Consider the following 20,368-nt stretch of genomic DNA (forward strand, 5'->3'; position numbering starts at 1 on the left):
CACCCTATTCTTCAGACACATAATTAAATACGGATCATCAAATACTGGAATATTTCTGACCGTGAAGAGACGCGAAGGCTACAAGATGATGAGCACCGCCCAAAAATGCTGTGGATGACACCTTTCTGAGTACTTATTCAGACTTTCAGACCCTCCTGATCAAAAGAATCCACGTCTATATCCAGGATTATTGTAATCATACTGTGGCAACACCATATTTGGATTGAAACCACCTACTTTTCGATCATAAGGGAAAATCCCCCCGCTGGAACTTGAAGCGAAAAATTGTGGAGGACCTGGATTTTCGATTAGAAGTTTTTGAGCTTGCTTCGTCACATTCATCTTTAGGCCCTCTAGAGATACCTTCAACTGCTCAATTTGAGGCAATGTAAGCTCCTCGACGGGAGCCTCCCACCAGCATTGACTTTGTGCCTTCCTCATTTGGCTAAGCTCTTCTCCGCGCTTTTTCTCTATCTCAAACTGGTTTACCACCTGATGCAAAAATATTGATGAAATAGAATTTTTAAGCTACTTTTATCACTTGTAAAGCACAATGGATGGTTCCGATTGAATGTTTACACACAAATCTGTAGAGCTTGACTCGCTTAATTTATTTTTTTGGATTTATTACAGATCACTTGATCCGTGCATGTGACGAAACAAAACGATATGGTTTGTGTGTAATGCCTAACCACACATCGATCTCGCCTTTGCTACCTTTCCTCTTGATGCTCTCAGCACACCAACTACAAACCAAGAGATTAATGATAACGCGCGCAATACTTGACACGATCATAAATATATTTACGTACCTGTGTGAGCTGCATATTCAGTTCACGGACGGTGGCATTGCGATGAGCTTCAATAAGTTGCATGGTACCTGAGTTTTGAGGAGGGTTTCTAGTGAAGTAACGATCAATGACAGTCTCAACACCAGGGTGGCCAAAGGAAAAAACCCTGTTTCCCGGAGAAAAGACGATGATAGCAATCTCGGCGCCACAAAGAGTGGAAAGCTCGCTAGCCTTTTTGAAAAGCCCGGACCTGCGTTTTGAAAAGGTAACTTGGAGATTGCTTTCCTTCGACATTTTCACCATCTCCACCTTTTGGCGACCTCTACTCTTTCTCGCCATGGTTAAAGCTACAAAAGTTCAAAAGAAAATAAATGGTACTCTACTGTTTTGTTTGGCATGAAAATGCAGGATTTATATAGGAGTTTATTGGTTAATTTATTCGTTTCTTTTTAATAACAGGTCAGGATGTTGAAAATCAGAGCTAGCTGTTCCTTATTGATCATCATTTTGGCGGCAGTTTTATTAATCAAGTTAATAGTTTACTAGTTTTGGAAGTTCCAGAGAATCCCTTTACGATTCACATACATGGCATTGCATCGTGAATACTTGGAAATTTTAGAGTTACGTCATTCTTACAATGCATGAAGATTTACTTGTAATGAGGAAACTTTCTCGAAAATTAAACTTGTGCTTTCTATCGAGTACTTTTCCCGCCCTCCTGTTTTCGTTGATGAACAAACGTTCCTCTTTTCTGTGTTCGGAGAAGCCGTGACCAGATTGCCGGCCAAAATACCCTTTCCCATATTATAATTAACTTCTGTTGCCATTGTATCTAAATTATCAATATATTATCTTCTACACCAGCTTTTGTTTCATATATTCAGACTTATTCAAGTAAATTTATTTCTAGAACATAGCTCTAAAATTTTTCAAGAAAGGAAAAAAAAAGATGCCGGAATCTGTTAAAGATTTCATAACAAGTTAACCTAGAATCAATATCGGGCCAATAGATAAGAAATTAATGACGATTGTTTTTTGTTACTTATTAATAAAGAAGAATAAAATTAAGATGCCACATGTATAACATGAGAAATTCAAAGAATAATAATTAGTGATATTTATTTATTTTTAAAAAATAAATATAAATAAATTTTAGATGAAAATATTTTTATTATTTTTTTATGAATTAGGTAAACTAATAAGATGAATAATAGTAAAAAAATAAAATGAAATGAAATGCTATGTACATATTCACCCGGCGGATGAATAATAGTAGAGAAACGTCCCTATCCAGTGATAGGTATGATTTGTTCAATTGAATAGGAATTTAGTATGATTTTGTTAACAAATATGACTTATCACATCATCAACAATATTGAAGGAGGCCAGATCCCTTGAATAAGACCTTTCAAATTGTTTCTATAACTTGTCCAGATATGTTTAATTAAGTGCATCTGTAGAGCAACTCAGATAACAAACTTAATTTTTCAGGCATCCTCCCCGTATAAAAATCATCCATAGATTCTACTATTACGTGAGAGAGGAGTGAATAATTCATACATAACTTGATCCCTTTTTCCCTCTCCACAACCCCCCTTATTGTTTATAGTGATGTTATTTTCTGTTTGGTTAGGTTTTTGTCAAAAAAAATAACCAAATTAAAATTATTTTTTAAAAAAAAAAACCAAAACCGACCGGTTTCTATTCGGTTTGGTTTTTTAGGAAAAAAATCGGTTCAAACCGGTTTGGCTCTGTTTTTTGGTTTGACTCGGTTTTTTCCGGTTTGGCTTGTTTTTTTTTTGTTTGGATTCGATTCGATTTTTTCGGTTCCAGACTTATAAAACCGAAACCAAACCGGTCAGTTTTTTCAAAATTTTAATCGGTTTAATCGGTTTTTTTTCATGGTTTGACTTTTTCGGTTATTTTTTTTCTGGTTTTCTCGGTTTTTTAGTTTTTTTCTCACCCCTAGCTGTTTCTTTTTTAATACCTATTACAAAGTGTGTGTTTTCATTTGATATTGTGTTGTATAATTTTTATATTTAAAAATGTATTAAAATAAAAAAATAGTTTTTTTATTTTTATTTTTATTTTTAACATGATAAAATTATTATAAAATATTAAAAATATATTAATTTAATATTTTTTCAAATCCGTCTTTTAAGTCTTGAAGGAGGGTTTATGTTAGATGATGGTGGCAAGTCACCAAATGTTACGACTTGCTGTGACATTTTCTTCCAAAATACAGGGGACTCGAATTATGATATTGCAGACTTGTTGGTGACATTGCCAAAATTTGGTGAAATGCAGAACAACAATAGTAAACAACAATCACGCAAATAGACTGCAGTGAAAAGGCATTCAAGCACGCAAATTTTATGAAAAAAAAATAAATAGAAAGTGCCTATTATTTATGATAGGGATTCAAATCTGCCTCGTACAATATTGAAAAAGGTTAAGAAAGTAATAAGAATACTCAGCATAGAACGAAAACTTGTCTGAGTGCAGAGGGCACAAAAACTCAATGACCTCAAGAATGATTGGCACTACATCTGATGGGAAGCTAACCCCGAGCACAATGAACAACAGACTGCTCACTGCTGGATACTGAAAGATAAATCTCTGAGCTGTTGAGGATCCACCTCTGATGGTGTCCTAGTAAGGGCACACTGAGCAGTTGTTGTCTTTGGGAAAGCTATGACATCCCTGATGGAAGTAGCCCCAGCCAACAACATAGCCAATCTGTCCAGCCCATAAGCAATCCCCCCTGTGGTAAAAAGAGAGAGATCAAAACCAGTGAATTATATAGTTCAGTAGTAAAATGATCATTAAGTCCTAGAACAGGCTCAGCATTCCATACCATGTGGAGGAGCGCCCATGTCTAAAGCCTCCAGAAGATACCCAAACTTCGCTTCAGCCTGCAGACAACGAAATGTGACTCTATTTACAGGAAAGGGTGTGAAGGTATTCCTAATAAAGATGATTATGTGTTATAACCATGGTAAAAGATGGGACTTGTGGACTAGCAGTCCCCGCATTCTTAGTGAAGATGCCAGGTTTCCGTTTGGGAATTCAGGTAACAAATGCCGAAGAGGGCTAGAGAAAACTCTGTTTACTTGTGCTTTTCTTAATTGGATAATTAGTCCATGTGCATTAGAGAAACGCGAAGCTAAACATAAAAAATCCTTGCCCTAAAAGATAGAAAGTAATTTTTTTAAAAAATCCAATTTTGAGGTTTTAATTTTCCAGAGATAGTTTCTAATGTTTCAGAATTCATCTTCCTTTTACATTATCCACCACCCATAATTTTCTTTCCCATCAACAAGCAACAGCTCATAAGTTAAGAAATGACACGGAGAAAAATAAACAGAAAACAGTAGAGAATCCTCCTCCAGTGATCTTATGTATGTTATGGAGAAAATATTGAACATGGAACGCATGACAATCAAAAGTGCATACAGCATCAGGTGCTTCTCACCTGTTCAGGGGAGATGCCAACAATTTCCAAAACCTTCTGTTGGACCTCACGTTTATAAATTCTCAAACTTCCGCCACCAATCTGACAGTGCAACAAAAGAAAGAAAAGAAAAACGTTGTTCATTATGGCCTGGCATAGCCTTCAAGCTTGTAGACATGTAAGGATACAGGGCTAAGTACCTCAACCCCATTGTAAACCATGTCATAAGCAAGGGCACGAGCAGAGGAAAGGTCTTCCATGTCTTCAGGATTGGGAGCAGTAAATGGATGATGCAAGGCCTGCCAAAAAAATACAATTTCAAGAAAAAGAAAGAAAAAGATAGTACCATACAGAATGAGACTGGTGATAACCTGATGTAACTAGCTGTCAATCACACAACAGCCCCACCATGAAAAAAAAAATTAAGGCCATGTTTGTTTCCCGGAAAGTAGTTTCCGGGAAACCACTTTCCAAACTTTCCTGTGGTTGTTTGCCATTAGGAAAGTTAGTCAACGGAAAACACTTTCCAGTCAAAGAAAAATTTGGTTTGGTTTCCAGGAAAGTGTTTTCCCTTTTGGCTGTGTTTGTTTTCCGGAAAGTGATTTCCGAGAAATCACTTTCCAAACTTTCCTGTGTTTGTTTGCCATTAGAAAAGTTGGTCAACGGAAAACACTTTCCAATCAAAGGAAAATTTGGCTTGGTTTCCAGGAAAGTGTTTTCCTGGAAAATTTGGGCGGAAAACACTTTCCGGGAGTTGTGAAAAATTTAGAAATGTCATTATTTACTGATTATATCAAATTTGATCCTCAAACTTTTGATTGCTATATATAATTTGTTTTGAATATTTATTTTTCAATTTCATCTCTTAAAATTTAATTTTTACATTAACTTTGGTCCTTATTTTTATAATTGCTATTTGCTTTTTCCTTATCATTTTTTTATTGAAATTTTTTATCTATCAAATTTGGTCCTCATTCTTTTAATTGTTACTTATTTTATATGAAATAATTTATGAAATGATGTTAATTATTGTTATTTTAATTTCTTCATCTTTTATTTTTTTTAATTTTTTAGATTTGATCTCTATTATTTTGATTATTATTTATTTTACTTGAGATAATTTATGAAATTATATTTTTTTTCAATTTCATTCTCATTCAACTTTTTAATTTGTAAGATTTGTTCCTCATTATTTTAATAAACTTGAGAAAAATAAAACATTAATAAGTTATTTTCCAGTTCATTTTCCATGACATAACCAAACATTGAAAAGTGTTTTCCAACTTATTTTCCATTACACTACCAAACATCGAAAAATATTTTTCCGGAATTCACTTTCCCCGGAATTCACTTTCCAAAAGGAAACTACTTTCTAGCAAACAAACGGGGCGTGACAGTTAAAATAAGAACTTCAATTTAATTCTTATCAATCTTTATTCTCCAAATTCCTAGATCTAACTTGGAGCTAGCTGTACCAGGAAACCAAACAACACCTTTTTTTCATTTCTCTTATTTATCCAAAATTAAAAAAAGAAAGAGGCTAAAAGAGATTATGATTTGGAAGCATCCATTATCTTAAATAGGCAGATGCACAACACCACAATGTTTTAATATTTATAGCAGAAACCTATGATACTAACAAGAAAGGGGGGGATACAGGGTAGTTTAACCCAGTAAAGCAGCAAGTTAAATATTTCTCAGCTAACGTACAGGGTAAACAATATATTAAAATTATAAAAATACAATTTTGTAACACTATGTCAACACAGGCAATAACATGCATCATTGTTACTCCAGTTATAGTTTGCTCACCTGCGTATGTAATGATCACTACCCAGTTGATACACTAATATGAACTATGATGAATTTTGATAGCCTTTGAATTAATTGAAAAACATTTAACGGAAAGATAGTGTAGCACTTATTTCATTAGAATTTCAAGAGGCAAAATTGTTGAAAGACAAACCTCAAGCCTCTGCTCTGTTTCATTCCACTCAAACATTGGGAAATCAGTCACCCACAAAATCGAATGCCTGGACTAAAACATTAGAGGCAGAGAAAAAGATAGATGTCAAAGAATAAGAGACCAATGGTAATATGTATTTCATAAACCAGACAAATCCAAAACATACATGATCAATCAAGCCCAGCTGATTGGCTATGAATAGCCTAAGTCGATCGAGCGTTCTATGAACTGATGGATGATGACCAACTGCAAACAAGATAAGATCCCCTGGTCCTGCAGAGCAGCGACTTAGCAACTGCTCTTTATTTGTTGAGTCCAAACTTGACACTAGTGCAGAAATTCCCTCAAGCTCCCCTGTGAAAATTGAAATATACACAGTGAAGTACTTGAGTAATAATATCATTCACCTTTAGGTTAAGGGTGGAAAGAAAAATCTAAGGAAACCCTCTTCCTTTACCATCATCCAAGACCTTTAGAAAGGGCAAACCCTTTGCTCCAGATTTGATTGCTTCATTGTAAATATCACCTTTCTTAAGAGCAGAGTTTGAATAACTTTTAGCACCTGAAGGAACACATAGTACTTTAATAATACCCCCACTGTTCAAGCTATCCGCAAAAACCCTGAAAGAGGACTCTGCAAAAATATCAGATACCTGCAGCATCAGAGGAAAAACTTCCTTTAATAGTTTACATGTAGCATGTGAAGTCCTCGTAAAATGTGATATATCATAAAATGTGCTGTAATGCTAAGTACACAAGAGAAAGGAGATGATTTACTTCTTTCAAATGAAGATCAAATCTTGTGTCTGGCCTGTCTGAACCATATTTACTCATTGCTTCAGCATATGTAAGCCTAGGGATTGGATTTGGTAGCTGGACACCTTTAATCTCCAAAAAAACCTGCAAGGAAGCATAACTTTGTAGTCAAACCCTGCAATGTAGAGAGATATAAATGTTCGAACATGCCAGATTTCTGCAAGTGGAAAACTATACAATGTGACTAGTATATACTGTTGAGTGCATGCCCAACTGCTTAATACAAATAGAACAACCAACTTGCAACAGATAACAGGTGAGATAGCTGAAGTGTCTAGTCAACTCTCAATAAAGTGAAATGAATTGTTCACTGGCAAGCTCAAAATATGCAGAGCAAGGAGAAATGGCTGAACCGAGCCCAAGCTGCAGCATCGTTCATGTCATATACGAGCCACGATTAGCTCAACTCGAATAGAACTTTGAATCCGGTACTTACCTTTGACATAGATGTAACAAGAGTAGAAACGTGAATTAACTAATATTTCAATTATATCATAGAATTAGATGTTTAAATTCAACGCTATTCTTGTTTTTCCTTTCTTCATCCTGTTCTACCCTTTATTTGACCTCTTCTATCAATACCCGATCAGAAAATAAAAGGAACCATACAGCAAGTTTTACCAACCTTCCGGATAAGATCTTCATTGAGCCTCAGCATATCCTCCAAGGTAGTGAACGCCAATTCCATATCTAGCTGAGTGAACTCAGGTTGTCGATCTGCCCTTAGATCTTCATCTCTAAAGCATCTGCTAAGAAACAAAAATATAATCTTCATCATATGAGTTTTAGATTTCTGTTGAAGCAAGTAGAGAGAATTGGTCATGTGAAACTCAAGGCCAGGTAAAGTAAAGCTCACTTCCTCTGTGTGTATAACAAAAACTATACATGGCGAAAGTTTATTGCCAAAGGAGAAGACAAAGGGAAGAAACGAACAGCACGGCATCACATTTTCATATAACAACAATCATAAACATCTAGGAAGAGAATTTACCTTGCAATTTGATAATATTTGTCAAAACCGGATACCATTAACATTTGCTTAAAGAGTTGTGGACTCTGGGGTAAAGCATAGAAGGTTCCTGGCTTCAAAAGGACATTAAAGTGAATCAGAGCCATGCAAGCCTTATAGAAAGTTAAATGAGTAACAGATAGCTGCATGGACCCATATTTAATGAAAAGTATGTTTCTCCACAAACTTATTATAATCAAGACCATCACAATCCAATATGTAAGAATTAAGGGGCAAATAATACCACTTGATCCATCTCATTTGGTTATTCAGTTTGTCCACAATTTTGCCGATAAAACTCCTAAACCTCACCGGGATTACCCCATGTACATTACACAGCTGACAATTTTGAAATTGACATTAAATCTCTCCAGATGTTGAGATGTAAATGTTGTTCACTTCAGAAATAGTGCACTACTACCCAAACTCCAAAAAGCTTTATATTACATTTGAGTAGCAAGCTAATAAATCCCAAGTACCTGAATTCTTGAGGGCACCAAATAATCCCGGGCACCTTCTGGAGTAGATCTAGAAAGTATGGGGGTCTCAATCTAACCTTATAACCATGAAAAAGGTCAGGATCAAAACAACATACAAATATAAATATCTAAAACCCAATGAACTAAGTAGAATATAAACAAACTAATAGATGAAACTTCGAAAAAAAAAACAATGATCTAAGTAGAACATGAACTAACAGAAAACACTTCAAAATTCACATCATGTACCTCCACAAAACCCTGCACATCCTCTAGATATCTTCTAATGAGTTTCACCACTCTATGCCTCAACATAATGTTAGAACTCATTTGCTGTCGCCGTAAGTCAAGACATCGATATCTATCACCGCACATTTAGCTTCCTTTAATCCACAAAATGGTGAGAAATATAAATCAACTTTGTGCATAAATGCAATGGAATGAGATGTACCTCAAACGAATCTCCTCCTTAACAGAATCCTTAGCATCATCTGCTGTAGTAACTAAAAAAGGCAACTTTGCTTTCACTGCATTTAACAATTGAACATGTTCCGCAACAACCTGGCACATGTACCAAATCAAACAAAACAAATAAAATAAAACGGGGCAGCAACTAAATCAACAATTTTCATTCTAATTCTAAGCAGTAAAAAGCAAAGGAAATGGAGTGCAAGTAATATTTACCTCAATAGAACCAGTTATCAGTTTCTTATTGACAGACTCAACAGGCCGAGACCGAACAAACCCTTCAACAACAACCACATACTCCACTCTCAAATCATTTATAATCGAATGCGCATCAGGAAATTCATCAGGCGAAGTCGCAACCTAAATAAAAAAGAAGAGAAGAACCCCAAAAATCAAAGTCATTCTCTAAGGACTTCACTAAACAAAACACAATCAAATTCCCATGAAACCATAAATAGATAAAAGGGTATGCCTGAACAATGCCAGTGTGGTCTCTAAGATTGAGAAAGGTGAGACCACCATGGACTCTATGAAGAGCAACCCAGCCACAGAGACGAACACGTGTGCCAACATCATTGGTCGATAATTGACCACAAAAGTTGGTACGAGAGACCCAGTGAAGGGTATCGTTAGGTTGTTGTTGCTGTGGCTTGAGAATGGTTTCAGGGGAAGAAGAAGAAGCAGAAAGAGTGACGAGGGCTCTTGTGCGTTTTGCTTGAAGCGACTTAGGGAAGTGATACCTGAGAAGATTTTGGAAGAGAGGAAGAGAGGAGGGTATGGTGGTGCGGAGAGTGATTAGAGGGAAGGATCGGAGGAGAAGAGTCATGGTGATGGTGGGGAGTCAAAAAATGGCGTGGGAATTTTGGGGATAGGGAGAAAGTACACAGGGTTTAAGGGAAAAAAAAAGGGATTGGGTTTTGGACTTATTACTGGAGAAAGTGGAGAAACGAGCACGTGTGGCAGTCCTTCAAACGAGCACGCTTGAAGGTTTTTTTAAACAAACACTAATTTTAGTAACGGAGCAATCAGACAAAAATTTCCAACCGTATAACCATTCATTGTTCGTAGTTACATTGTAAGGTTTTTTTTTTTATTAACTCAAGTGTTCTTTTTATTACCTTAAGTTTTCGGGTTAGCTTATGTATGTTTCGATTAATTTTATGGATCCTAAAATTAATGATCATGTAAATTTCTAGTGACCCTGAGGTTTATAAAATTCAAACTAGTGACCTCTAGAAAGCAAACCTTAAACCTAACCAGTTGAGTTATATCCCTCAAGGTTACAATCCTGATTTAAATTCTTGAAATAATAGCTCGATTAATGTTGTTCAAAGATTAATAAATCATTTTCCATCGTGCAGTTTGATGTGTTTTTCTTTCAAACATTAACTTGGATTTTTATTTTTATATATATATTTTTTATTTAAGTGAAAAATGAATTTGTAATCTATTTTTTTAATTTGAATCGGAGAAAATTATGAGATCTTTTTTATTAATCGTAATGAATTCAGTTGTAAATGTATCTTGTTTGTTTTTGTGTTTTAAAAATATTTTTTTATTTTTTTCTATGTTTCAAATTATTTTTTCTTTGTGTTTTTAGATCATCTTGATATACTGATATCAAAAATAAATTTAAAATAAAAAAAATACAATTTCGATACATTTCAAAACAAAAAAACATTTTAAAAAATAATTCTTATCACAGTACCGAACATGATCAAAGAGAGAGATGACTAAGTTGAGTTTTGATATAGGTAATGAAGTTCATCATGAGGGTGTTTGAGATGACGATGAATATTATTTTTTAAAATATTTTGTGCTTAGAAATGTATCAAAATATATTTTTTAAAAAATTTATTATTTATATAAGCACGTCAAAATAATAAAAAAATATAAAAAAATTAATTTAAAAACACAAAATTCCAAAAATTTTAAAAAGTATGGCTAAACCTCCTCGCATACACCTCCAAGTGTAAAATATGGATAATAATGATTCTTTACAATTAAAAAGCTGTTAAGATGTAGAGTAAGTAATCGTTTGGTAACGCGGCTGCGGGTGAGGTTCACCCGCAATCACGTTAATAAACGTTTGGTAACCAAAATAAAAGTGCTTTCAGTGGGTATGACCCACATGGCACCGCAGGTTTCAGAGAAGCTGCTTCTCGTCTGGGAAAAACATCAACAGTGGAGCATGGCTCCACTGTAGCACTGTTCACTAAAGTGAACAATTTTTTTTCTTAATTTTGAAAAACCAATGCGAGTGAATTAATTCACTCGCATTGTTCACATGAAAAGTTTAGGGTTTTTTTTTTCTGAAAAACCAATGCAATTAATTGATTTCACTCGTACTATTCACGTGAACGTGAACAATATTTTTTTTTGTTTGTTAAAAAAAGTAGTTTAAGGTGAATTAAATTTACTTGTACTGTAATCTCAATTTTATTCATGATAATATTTTATCTAATTTTATTGCAAGCTTGAAAAATCATGAAAACTGTAGTTCTTGTCGAATGAATTTTGTACGTAATGAAATTGTAAATTTTTTTTTTTTAAAATTGAGTTTTAATCGAAAAACTAGTATTTAATATTATTTAATAACACCACATAAATTAGAAGAATATCGCATGATGACGTAACATTTGTGAAATTTGATCGCAATTCCAATTATGTTATTACCGAGTCCGACCCAGTTAAAAAAATTCAGTTTTTTTTATTTTAATTGTGTTTTATTCAAAAAATTAGAAGGAGATCACTTGATGACGTAACAAAAAAATCAGTTTTTGTTGTTGCGTGCTTAAGAAACCATACAAAATATAATCATTGTTGGATAGATTTCGTATGTGATGACATTGCATATAGTTTAATGGAATAATAAAAAATATTTGATATCAATATTATTTATTTCATGATGTAATAATAGTAGTTAAATCTACAATATTTAAATTAAAAATATTTTTTAATTATTTTATAACCTCAATTTGAAAATCATTTTTTTAACAAAATACATTAAACTACTTATTGTTCAACCTCAATTTCAACCACAGTTTTAACCAAACATATATTTTTTCAAACCAACCTCAAATAAAAGTATTTTTTTTAAAACAATTTTTTTAAAATCACAACCACAACAGCAACCGCAATACCAAACACACTCTTACTTACTTCTCCAAAAAAGAAAAAAAAAAAAGCTTGGTTTTTTATTGCAAATTGCAATACTGCCCTTTTAAAAAAATGGAAAAAAATCAATGAACTTTTAGAGATACAGAGGATCCAAAAGGCCCAATAACAAGACCCAATCTCTAAAGGGTCCGTTCAGTTCAAAAACAATAAACAATAACCTGAACCGAGGATCAATTTTCCTAGGCCGTGGCCCGTGTTACATTAGTGGGCTTTATCTGGTGCTAAGCCACCCGCCCTGTTGACTTGTGAGGATCGATGTCCGTTTCCGTCTGGAATTCCAAGTTAATGGGTAAAGTTTACTTTTTCCCTTGTAGATTCATCAATGTTCCATTTATGTCCCTGAGATTAGATTTTTCTAACTCCATCCATCTAGTTTCTAGAAAGTTCCAATATTATCCGTGGCCATTTGATGATAAACTAGTTATATAGAGGTGCACAATCGCCGGATAATATTCAAAATCTATTTTTATCTTATCTATTTATTTTATAATTAAAATAAATATTTGTATAAAAAGATATAATTTAAATATTTAAAACTAAGTTATTCTTTTCGTATATGTGCATTTTGTTGCCAAAATGTTTTTTGAATTAAAAGTAGAGGTAATTAAAATATTCTTTTATCAAAACCTAAACAGTTTTTAAAAAGTAGGAAAACAAGCATCTCAAATTTTCTGATTAATACATTCCTATTCTTAACAAAAAAAATACTTTTTTAATTAAAAAAATACTTTTTTAATTAAAAAAATTATTTTTTAAATAAAAAAATTATCATAGTATGAAAAGCAAGAATCGATAAAAAAAAAAACATTGAAAATTATGCCTCGATGCTTGTATACAGTTGAAGTCAAAAGAGAAAGAAAATAGTAAATATGAGAAAACCATGTAAAACAATTATAATAAAAAGATATAAATTCTATTTCGTTGAATATCCATGACCACAAGTCTAAAAAAATATTTATATATTAGGTCTTAATTAATAAATGATGGCTAGTATTACAAAAACAAATGTTAAAACAACGAAAAAATGAATGGTAATGCCATTTTAAAAAAATATAATCTTATTTATTTTATTTATAGTAAATTTTAATTAATTTTTCTTTTAAAAAAAAACTAAAGGGCTTTTCCAAAAATGGTTAGACACTAGGGTCATCGTATCTTGCTTTTATGAGACAAAAGGCCATACATATGGGAGTCTATATGGCCATGCTCGTGCACCTGGTCCTCTTCTCACTGCTTTAGATTTTGGTTGGAAGCATGTGTCCAGTGTTTTGGACATAGAAAACTCGTTTTCAATAATTTTTTCATATAAAAACACTTTAATCATCTTCATAAACCTATTTTGTACCCTAATATACCTTGAAACAGATAGAAAAAAAATTGAACCAAATATTAAAAAAAAAATTAGAGCCCTCATATAATTTTTTCAGCAACAAGAAACTTCAAAAAGACTTCGAAAAGGAACTCCGCTTGTAAGGAGAGACTGCATATCAATGCAATGCATTGATTATTTTTAGTTTTTTTTTTCTCATTTAATTTATCCTTTAATACTAGTTTTAGGTTTATTGAGGATTCAATTTCATGATTTTTTTTTATGTGTTTATCCTTATCTCATAAGATGATATTATGGGTTTAACCTGGGTTGACTTAGATTTTTTTTTATTTTTTTTCAATTTTATTATTTAACATAGGAGTGATTGAGAACTGGACTTAAAAAATTTGTTTCAATTTAATTTTCATATGGTTGTCTCAATCTTATGATCCGGATTGTGATTTTGATGGGTTGATCCAGGATATTTTTTAAAGTCTTATTTTAATTGATTTTTTTTTTAATTTCACCATTCAAGACTCGATTGACTGATATTTGAGCTTCATAATTTATTTTGATTTACTTTAATCAACCGGTTGAGTCAAATTATTAAAGTTTCATATTATCATGATTCAGAAGTACGAGATTTACTGAATAATGCTATTTTGAAGCGTGACAATTATTTTGTCGTATTTAGAAATAACAATATTTAGTAAATATTATATTTCTAAAGCACAATAAGATAAACTATGATATTTCACTAATTTTTTTTAAATATTGTTATTCTGTTAAAATATTTAAAAAACTATGTTAATTTTAAAAAATATCCTTCATAATTCCGTATACGGTAAATAAAACAACAAAAAAAGGCATCCTCGTTCCTCAACGGCTACAATCCAAGCCATCAAAAAAACAATCCCACTAAAATCTAACGGCCCCTACCTTTTAACCCTCGCTATTCAAATCTTATTCTCCAACGGTCAAATGCCAACAACTCCCACTCATTAAAATCCCCACAAGCTTATTCCCAAAACTAGCCGTTACCACCTCTCTCTCTCTCTCCTCTGTAAACAACTCTCTCCCCCTCAAATCAAATCCACAGCATTAAACATTCAAAGATTCTTTTTTTATATATCCAATTCAAGAATCAATCAAGTTTAACCCTTGATCAGCACCCCGGCTAAAGAATCCAAGGCCGCAAGCAAGAAGTTGGATTCCTGCTCTCCAATACCAAGCAGACCAACAAATCCCATTTCAAGAAACTCAGAGATTAATCCAATGAGGAGAAGTTTCAGTGGAAGCCCATTTTCTAAACCTTCTATTATTTCCAATCAAGGAGGAGGAGGCTTTAACCCCAATACTCCTGTTAATAGCCCTTCAGGTTTGATTTCTTTCACTGTTTCCTTTTCCTTTTTTTTTTCTTGCAGTGAACAAACATTTAATACATCTTAATACATCTTTTATTGGGTTTTGTTTAGTCTTTTCTATAATTTAATAGGGTTTTGCTATATTTTATTTTTTATTGGAAAATAGCTTATGAGGTTGTCTATGGTTTGTTTGGGAAGTAATTGAAAGGATAGGAATTTGCTACATCTTGTGCTTTTTTTGTATGAGATTTTAATAAAACGATGGCTTAATGGGTTGTCAATACTTGGTTTGGCAATTAAGCCTTCCATTTGTTTAATTATGTTTTTGTTTTGCTGGAAACTAGTTTGTGGGTCAATTTTGCAACAAAACAGGTTCGGTGTTTTAGAGTGAACGTGGTAGATATTTCATGTTAATGTTGCCCTTAAGTTTACTTGAAACAAAGAGCTTCTGCAAAAATCACCGGACATAATGTTTCAATCAAGTTCCCTCTTGGTCTTCGGGAACGTTTGGGAACGCGGCTGCGACTGCGTTTCAAAAAAATTTAATTTTTTTTTAACTAAAATTTAATATGATTTGTATGTTTTGGATCGTTTTGATGTGCTGATGTCAAAAATAATTTTTAGAAAATGAAAAAACATCATTGACATGTATTTTGATACGAAAAGTTATTTGAAAAGCACCCGCAACCACACTGCCAAACACGCTCTTCAACAGCCAAATAGTAAAAGCTTGTTTTGTTTTAAAATTGATATCTTGATTCTGATCGGCAGCTTTTTGTTTTTTGGTTTGCAGATTATCCGCGAAGAAACTCTATTAGCAGAGACAATATCGTAGTTACATTGCGTGATCACGAGGACAAAGAAAATGGTAAAGACCAGACTTGGAAATCAGTGAGAATTCGTTCACCAGCAAAGGGTACAAAGAATTTCATGTCTCCAACAATTTCTGCAGCTTCAAAAATCAATGCATCTCCGAAAAAGAAAATCTTGGCTGATAGGAATGAGCAAATTCGCACTTCGATTTCATTTGCTGATGCAAAAAGCCCTTTAATGGAAGACTTGGACTCAAACCCTGACAAGGGTTTGAATCAGAAGAAGGAGGTCTCGTTTGATTCGACAGTCATTTACTTGGCGGACAATAATGATTCCAAAAGTGAGAAACGTGTTGATTTGATGGTAGATTCAAGTGCTAAAGATGATTTGGACTTGTCATCAAAGAAACTAACTGTTGAGAAGGATTGTGTTAATCTTGATTCAAGTTTTAAGATTAATCCAAGGGTCTCTAGTTCATTGCCAAGTCCTGCTTTGGCACCTCTTGACGCAGATCCATCAATGCCGCCTTATGATCCTAAGACTAATTACCTCTCACCAAGGCCTCAGTTTCTTCATTATAGGCCTAACCCGCGAGTTGAGCTTTATCTAAACAAGGAAAGAGATGGCCAATCACTTGATGAGATTTTTGCATCTGAATCCTCAGAAACTGAAGTTAGTGAAGCAGAAGACAGTCACTCTGATGATTTGCAGAAAGAATCGGATGCTTCTTTAGCCAATGAGGTGAAAGAAGAAGAGGAATCGGAAGAGCTGCTGCTAATATCTGAACCCAACCCCATTAGTACTTTTGTGGAGGAGGAGAAGGAAGAGCTGCTTGTATCTGAACCCAATTCCATTAGTACTTCTGTGGAGAAGGCTAGAGAGAAAAGGGTGTCTAAATCACATTTCTTTACAAGAAGAAAGTTCGATGCTTTGCTTTTTGTCCTGACTGTTGGATTTTTATATGCTTCGTTTTCTAAATCCCCAGTCATGGATCCTTCTGTGCTGAATAACTTGACCTTCCCTGAGCCGTATGTCCCACCTGAACTCTCAGAGTATGCCAGACAAAGTTTTGAAGCTCTAGCTCATAAGGTCCAGCTTTGGCTACATCAGTGTATTTGTTACACACACAATCTGATTAACAGCTTCAGAGGTGGGCACAACCTGGGTTCCTTGCAGTATGCCAATTTGACCATTTTGGTTGAAGATGGCATAGTTGGTGGTCAATTTGCATTTGACCAGAGCATTTTAGGATCAAAAGTTAAGTACGAAGAGAAAGTTTCAGCGCCCATAAGTGCAGCAGAGGTAGACATTAAGCTAGTAGATGAATGGGATCAACCAACTACAGCTGATGAGGACATTAAAGAAGTTGCAGGAGATAATAATGATGGGTATTTTGATAGTGTTCCAGATCCTGAAGAGGTTAGCGTTCCCGAGTCTGAAGAAGTAAATCTGCTCCCCCAATCTGAGGTGACTGGACCTGGTAAGGAGGTCATCCAAGAAAGTGCTGAAACCGCTGCTAACGTTGTGAAGCTGCAAAGTAACATAGACCTTGAAGACCAGTTTGTACTGATCCCACAAGCTGCTGAAATTCAACCAGAAATCTTGAATTACATGCAATGTCAAGGCAGGGATGCTATTAGTTCTGCAGATATTGAGTCCCCTGCAGCAGAGGACAATTTTGAAATACTTGAAGGAGCTGCCACAGAAAATCCACGAAGTTCAGAAGAAGTAAATCTGTTCCCCCAATCTGAGGTGAGTGGACCTGGTAAGTCAACACAAGAGGCCATCCAAGAAAGTGCTGAAACCGCTGCTAACGTTGTGAAGCTGCAAAGTAACATAGACCTTGAAGACCAGTTTGTACTGATCCCAAAAGCTGCTGAAATTCAACCAGAAATCTTGAATTCCATGCAATCTCAAGGCAGAGATGATATTAGTTCTGCAGATATTGAGTCCCTTGTAGCAGAGGACAATTTTGAAATACTTGAAGGAGCTGCCACAGAAAATCCACGAAGTTCAGAATTAGTGAACACACATTCAGCACAGAGAATGGTGGGGATTTCCTTGATTGTTTTCAGTCTACTTGGGACAGTCTTCATTTATATGAAAAGTCGAACTCCCACAGCTCAAAACGCTACATTTACAGTGGATCAAGTGCCAATTACTAAGAAATTGGATTTTTGCCCACTGTCAGTCGCAGCAGAACATGAAGACATTGCAGGAGAGTCATGCTCATCAGAAATGAGCAGCTTCAGCTTGTCTTACAGCAAGAAAGGACAGAAGGGAAAAAGTGAAGCTCAAAACTCCAAGCCTAGGAAGAGCAATCACAGGAGAGAATCCATGGCTTCGTCAGACTATTCCGTCGGTTCCATGGGTTCGCCTTCTTACGGCAGCTTCACCACGTATGAAAAGATCCCAAGCAAGCATGTAAAGAACCTATATCCTATATTGTACATTTATGGTTTTGTATAACTGCAACTTGAATTTTTATCTTATGTGTTTTTTTTTTTTTTGAAGGGAAATGCAGATGAAGAGGTGATCACTCCAGTTAGGCGCTCTAGCAGAATCAGACACCAAGTCATTTCTCCATGACCTGTTCAAAAAGAATTTCTGGATGATGGCACAATTCTCTTGTGATTTTGTTGTGATTGAATCACTATTTAGTTGCTGACAAGCTACTTTAACAACATAGCTTAATTTGATTGCTTGTAATCGAGCTCAACCCTGTTGTTAGGGGGAGTGCTTCAACTATATTGAGTCTTCAGTAGATTTCCGTTGTTAAAGGTTGCTCTGATTGTTTAGGCTACTTTGAATTGCCCCTATATAAATCATTGTTTCGGGTTTACTTTTCTTTTCGCTTAACAGTTCTTTTAGCTAGAGTTCTGTGACTTGACTTTCAAGTTTTAGGAGAGGAGCTAGCTAGTGCTTGCCCTCAAGCACCATTTAAAAATGTTACTCTTTCATTAATGAATTTTCCTTGCACGCAGCCTTACAGTCATTAATAAATGGTGGTGTTTATTTTTGAAGTTGCTAATGCAAAATCTATGCTGGAACATAAAGTGCGTTGTAGAAGTATTCATTTAATTGAATTTGATGGTTGGCCTCATGTTTAGCCAGATCAAAGTTGGATTCGAGTTAATATTTGTTTTGACCCAGATATTTTCATGACTATAGAGAGAAAAGAGTAGTTAAAAAACTGATATCTGCTGATATTGCGATCAGTGTGCGTTCTCAGGAAGCGTGAGTTGTCACCTGAAACTAGGGTTCAGTATTCCACGACAATGGTAGTTCGTTCTGAACTATCATAAAGAAAAGAAAATTTTAATTATGTAAATAAACAAAACAAGCATGTAGGTGTTTGAATGGTTGAGGACACTCATCATTCATCTAATTCATCTGCACATGGCATCCAACACTACAATGAAGCCTGGAGTGAAGATTTTAAGTAGACATATCTCACTGTTCGAATATGTTTGTGTTCAGTATAAGCATGTGCATGAGTGAAAAACAAACGGAAGAGTTCTGGTCTTCTCATGGAGCACTACGTGTCCTTTACATATTTATGGTTCAGTTTATGATAAACTGGTAATTTGTCGGTTTGCTTGTCCCAACCATGCCTGCTATTTATGGTGATTCTGTTACTCTTTTTTATCCATTGAAGTATGGTTGTGAAGGTGGGCATTGGGAGTCTATTTTTCACGCCACAAGGTGAAAAGCCATTTGGATCATGGAGAGAGAATCACGAGCTTGATATAAATGCGAAGATTGCAACAAGACAGCTGTTGAGCTCATCACCCAGGCCTTGTTGTAACTGTTCAGTTTTTTCCCTCGTGTTTTTTTTTTCTCCCTGCAGGGAATTGTTAAAGCTATCAGATTCTTACTTGTGTATAAACAAACCTCTTCAGTTGCTTGAAGTTGATGAAAGTTCAAGACTTGGAAGCCTTACTGTTCCTCCTGAAATAGCCTCTCGGGTTACTCAACATTTAGAAAGTCACTCCGAGGAATGCACCGCTCTTCTGGCTTCTGCTTCTCCATATCGAGATTTAGACGATCTTAATGTTCCTGAATGGCCCGACGATTGGTAGAAGAATAATTGACAAGGGATTTCCATTTCTCTACTTGTCTTTGGGATGGAGCTCTCTTATCTCCAGTGAGACTGACTTCTGGGTGTTTGAATACTATTGAGAACCTAGAGATTGCAGGTGTGTACAGAATGAAAAGTGAGCTTTGCTCCTGAACTGGCTCAGAGTTTTCCAAGCTTTGTTTGGTCAAACAAAGTACATGACTATGCTAGCATCCGCAAACTATCCCACTCTTAGTGTTCCTTTTTCGCTCTCAGTCTCTAGGAATGGAGTGGTAAGTCGTACAAAATGGAGACGGGCATTTAGTTTCAGATAATTAATTTGCAGTGTGCGTACGTTAGTGCTAACAAACCACTTTTAAGGAGCGAAAAGAAGTCTTTGAGAAGACATTCATACATAATATTCTTGTTTGAAGAGTCAAAAGAAACAGATTTGAACCCAAAAGAAGTTGTTCAGTGAAAGAAAAAATGAGCTAATAAATAAAATTTCTTATCATTTGCTATTATATCTTGATTGTAACGATGAGCTCTGAGTCTATTTTGAGGCTTGTCGGTTTGGCCTCTGCTTCAAAATTCTCAAAATTTAAAAGGCTTGGGCATCTTGACTGGAGAAAAATACCGAGTCTGTTGTGTTCATATTT

At 34.7% G+C, this 20,368-nt stretch overlaps 3 protein-coding genes across 3 annotated transcripts; 1 reads left to right on the forward strand and 2 right to left on the reverse strand.

Moving 5' to 3' along the window:
- Nucleotides 1-67: 67 nt before the first annotated feature.
- Nucleotides 68-1,130, reverse strand: LOC7478758 (agamous-like MADS-box protein AGL62). Its single transcript, XM_002313161.3, has 2 exons — nt 813-1,130; nt 68-492 (listed from the first exon to the last, which is right to left on the reverse strand). Exons 1-2 carry the CDS (start codon nt 1,128-1,130, stop codon nt 160-162), a joined length of 651 nt encoding a protein of 216 aa, XP_002313197.1. The 3' UTR covers nt 68-159.
- Nucleotides 1,131-3,178: 2,048 nt separating this feature from the next.
- On the reverse strand, nt 3,179-9,903 carry LOC7469656 (aspartate--tRNA ligase, chloroplastic/mitochondrial). The gene is made up of 15 exons (XM_024608089.2): nt 9,456-9,903; nt 9,200-9,343; nt 8,967-9,076; nt 8,765-8,876; nt 8,516-8,587; nt 8,019-8,110; nt 7,653-7,773; nt 6,989-7,111; nt 6,669-6,864; nt 6,378-6,565; nt 6,212-6,283; nt 4,446-4,544; nt 4,267-4,347; nt 3,649-3,706; nt 3,179-3,555 (listed from the first exon to the last, which is right to left on the reverse strand). The coding sequence occupies exons 1-15, from the start codon at nt 9,807-9,809 to the stop codon at nt 3,383-3,385; spliced, it is 1,995 nt and encodes a 664-aa protein (XP_024463857.2). The 5' UTR covers nt 9,810-9,903; the 3' UTR covers nt 3,179-3,382.
- A 4,589-nt stretch (nt 9,904-14,492) lies between these two features.
- On the forward strand, nt 14,493-18,491 carry LOC7469655 (uncharacterized). The gene is made up of 3 exons (XM_052455895.1): nt 14,493-14,850; nt 15,630-18,073; nt 18,164-18,491. Exons 1-3 carry the CDS (start codon nt 14,748-14,750, stop codon nt 18,236-18,238), a joined length of 2,622 nt encoding a protein of 873 aa, XP_052311855.1. The 5' UTR covers nt 14,493-14,747; the 3' UTR covers nt 18,239-18,491.
- The last annotated feature ends 1,877 nt before the right edge of the window (nt 18,492-20,368 follow it).

This window comes from Populus trichocarpa, chromosome 9 (genome assembly GCF_000002775.5).
Source record: "Populus trichocarpa isolate Nisqually-1 chromosome 9, P.trichocarpa_v4.1, whole genome shotgun sequence".
Lineage (NCBI taxonomy): Eukaryota > Viridiplantae > Streptophyta > Magnoliopsida > Malpighiales > Salicaceae > Populus > Populus trichocarpa.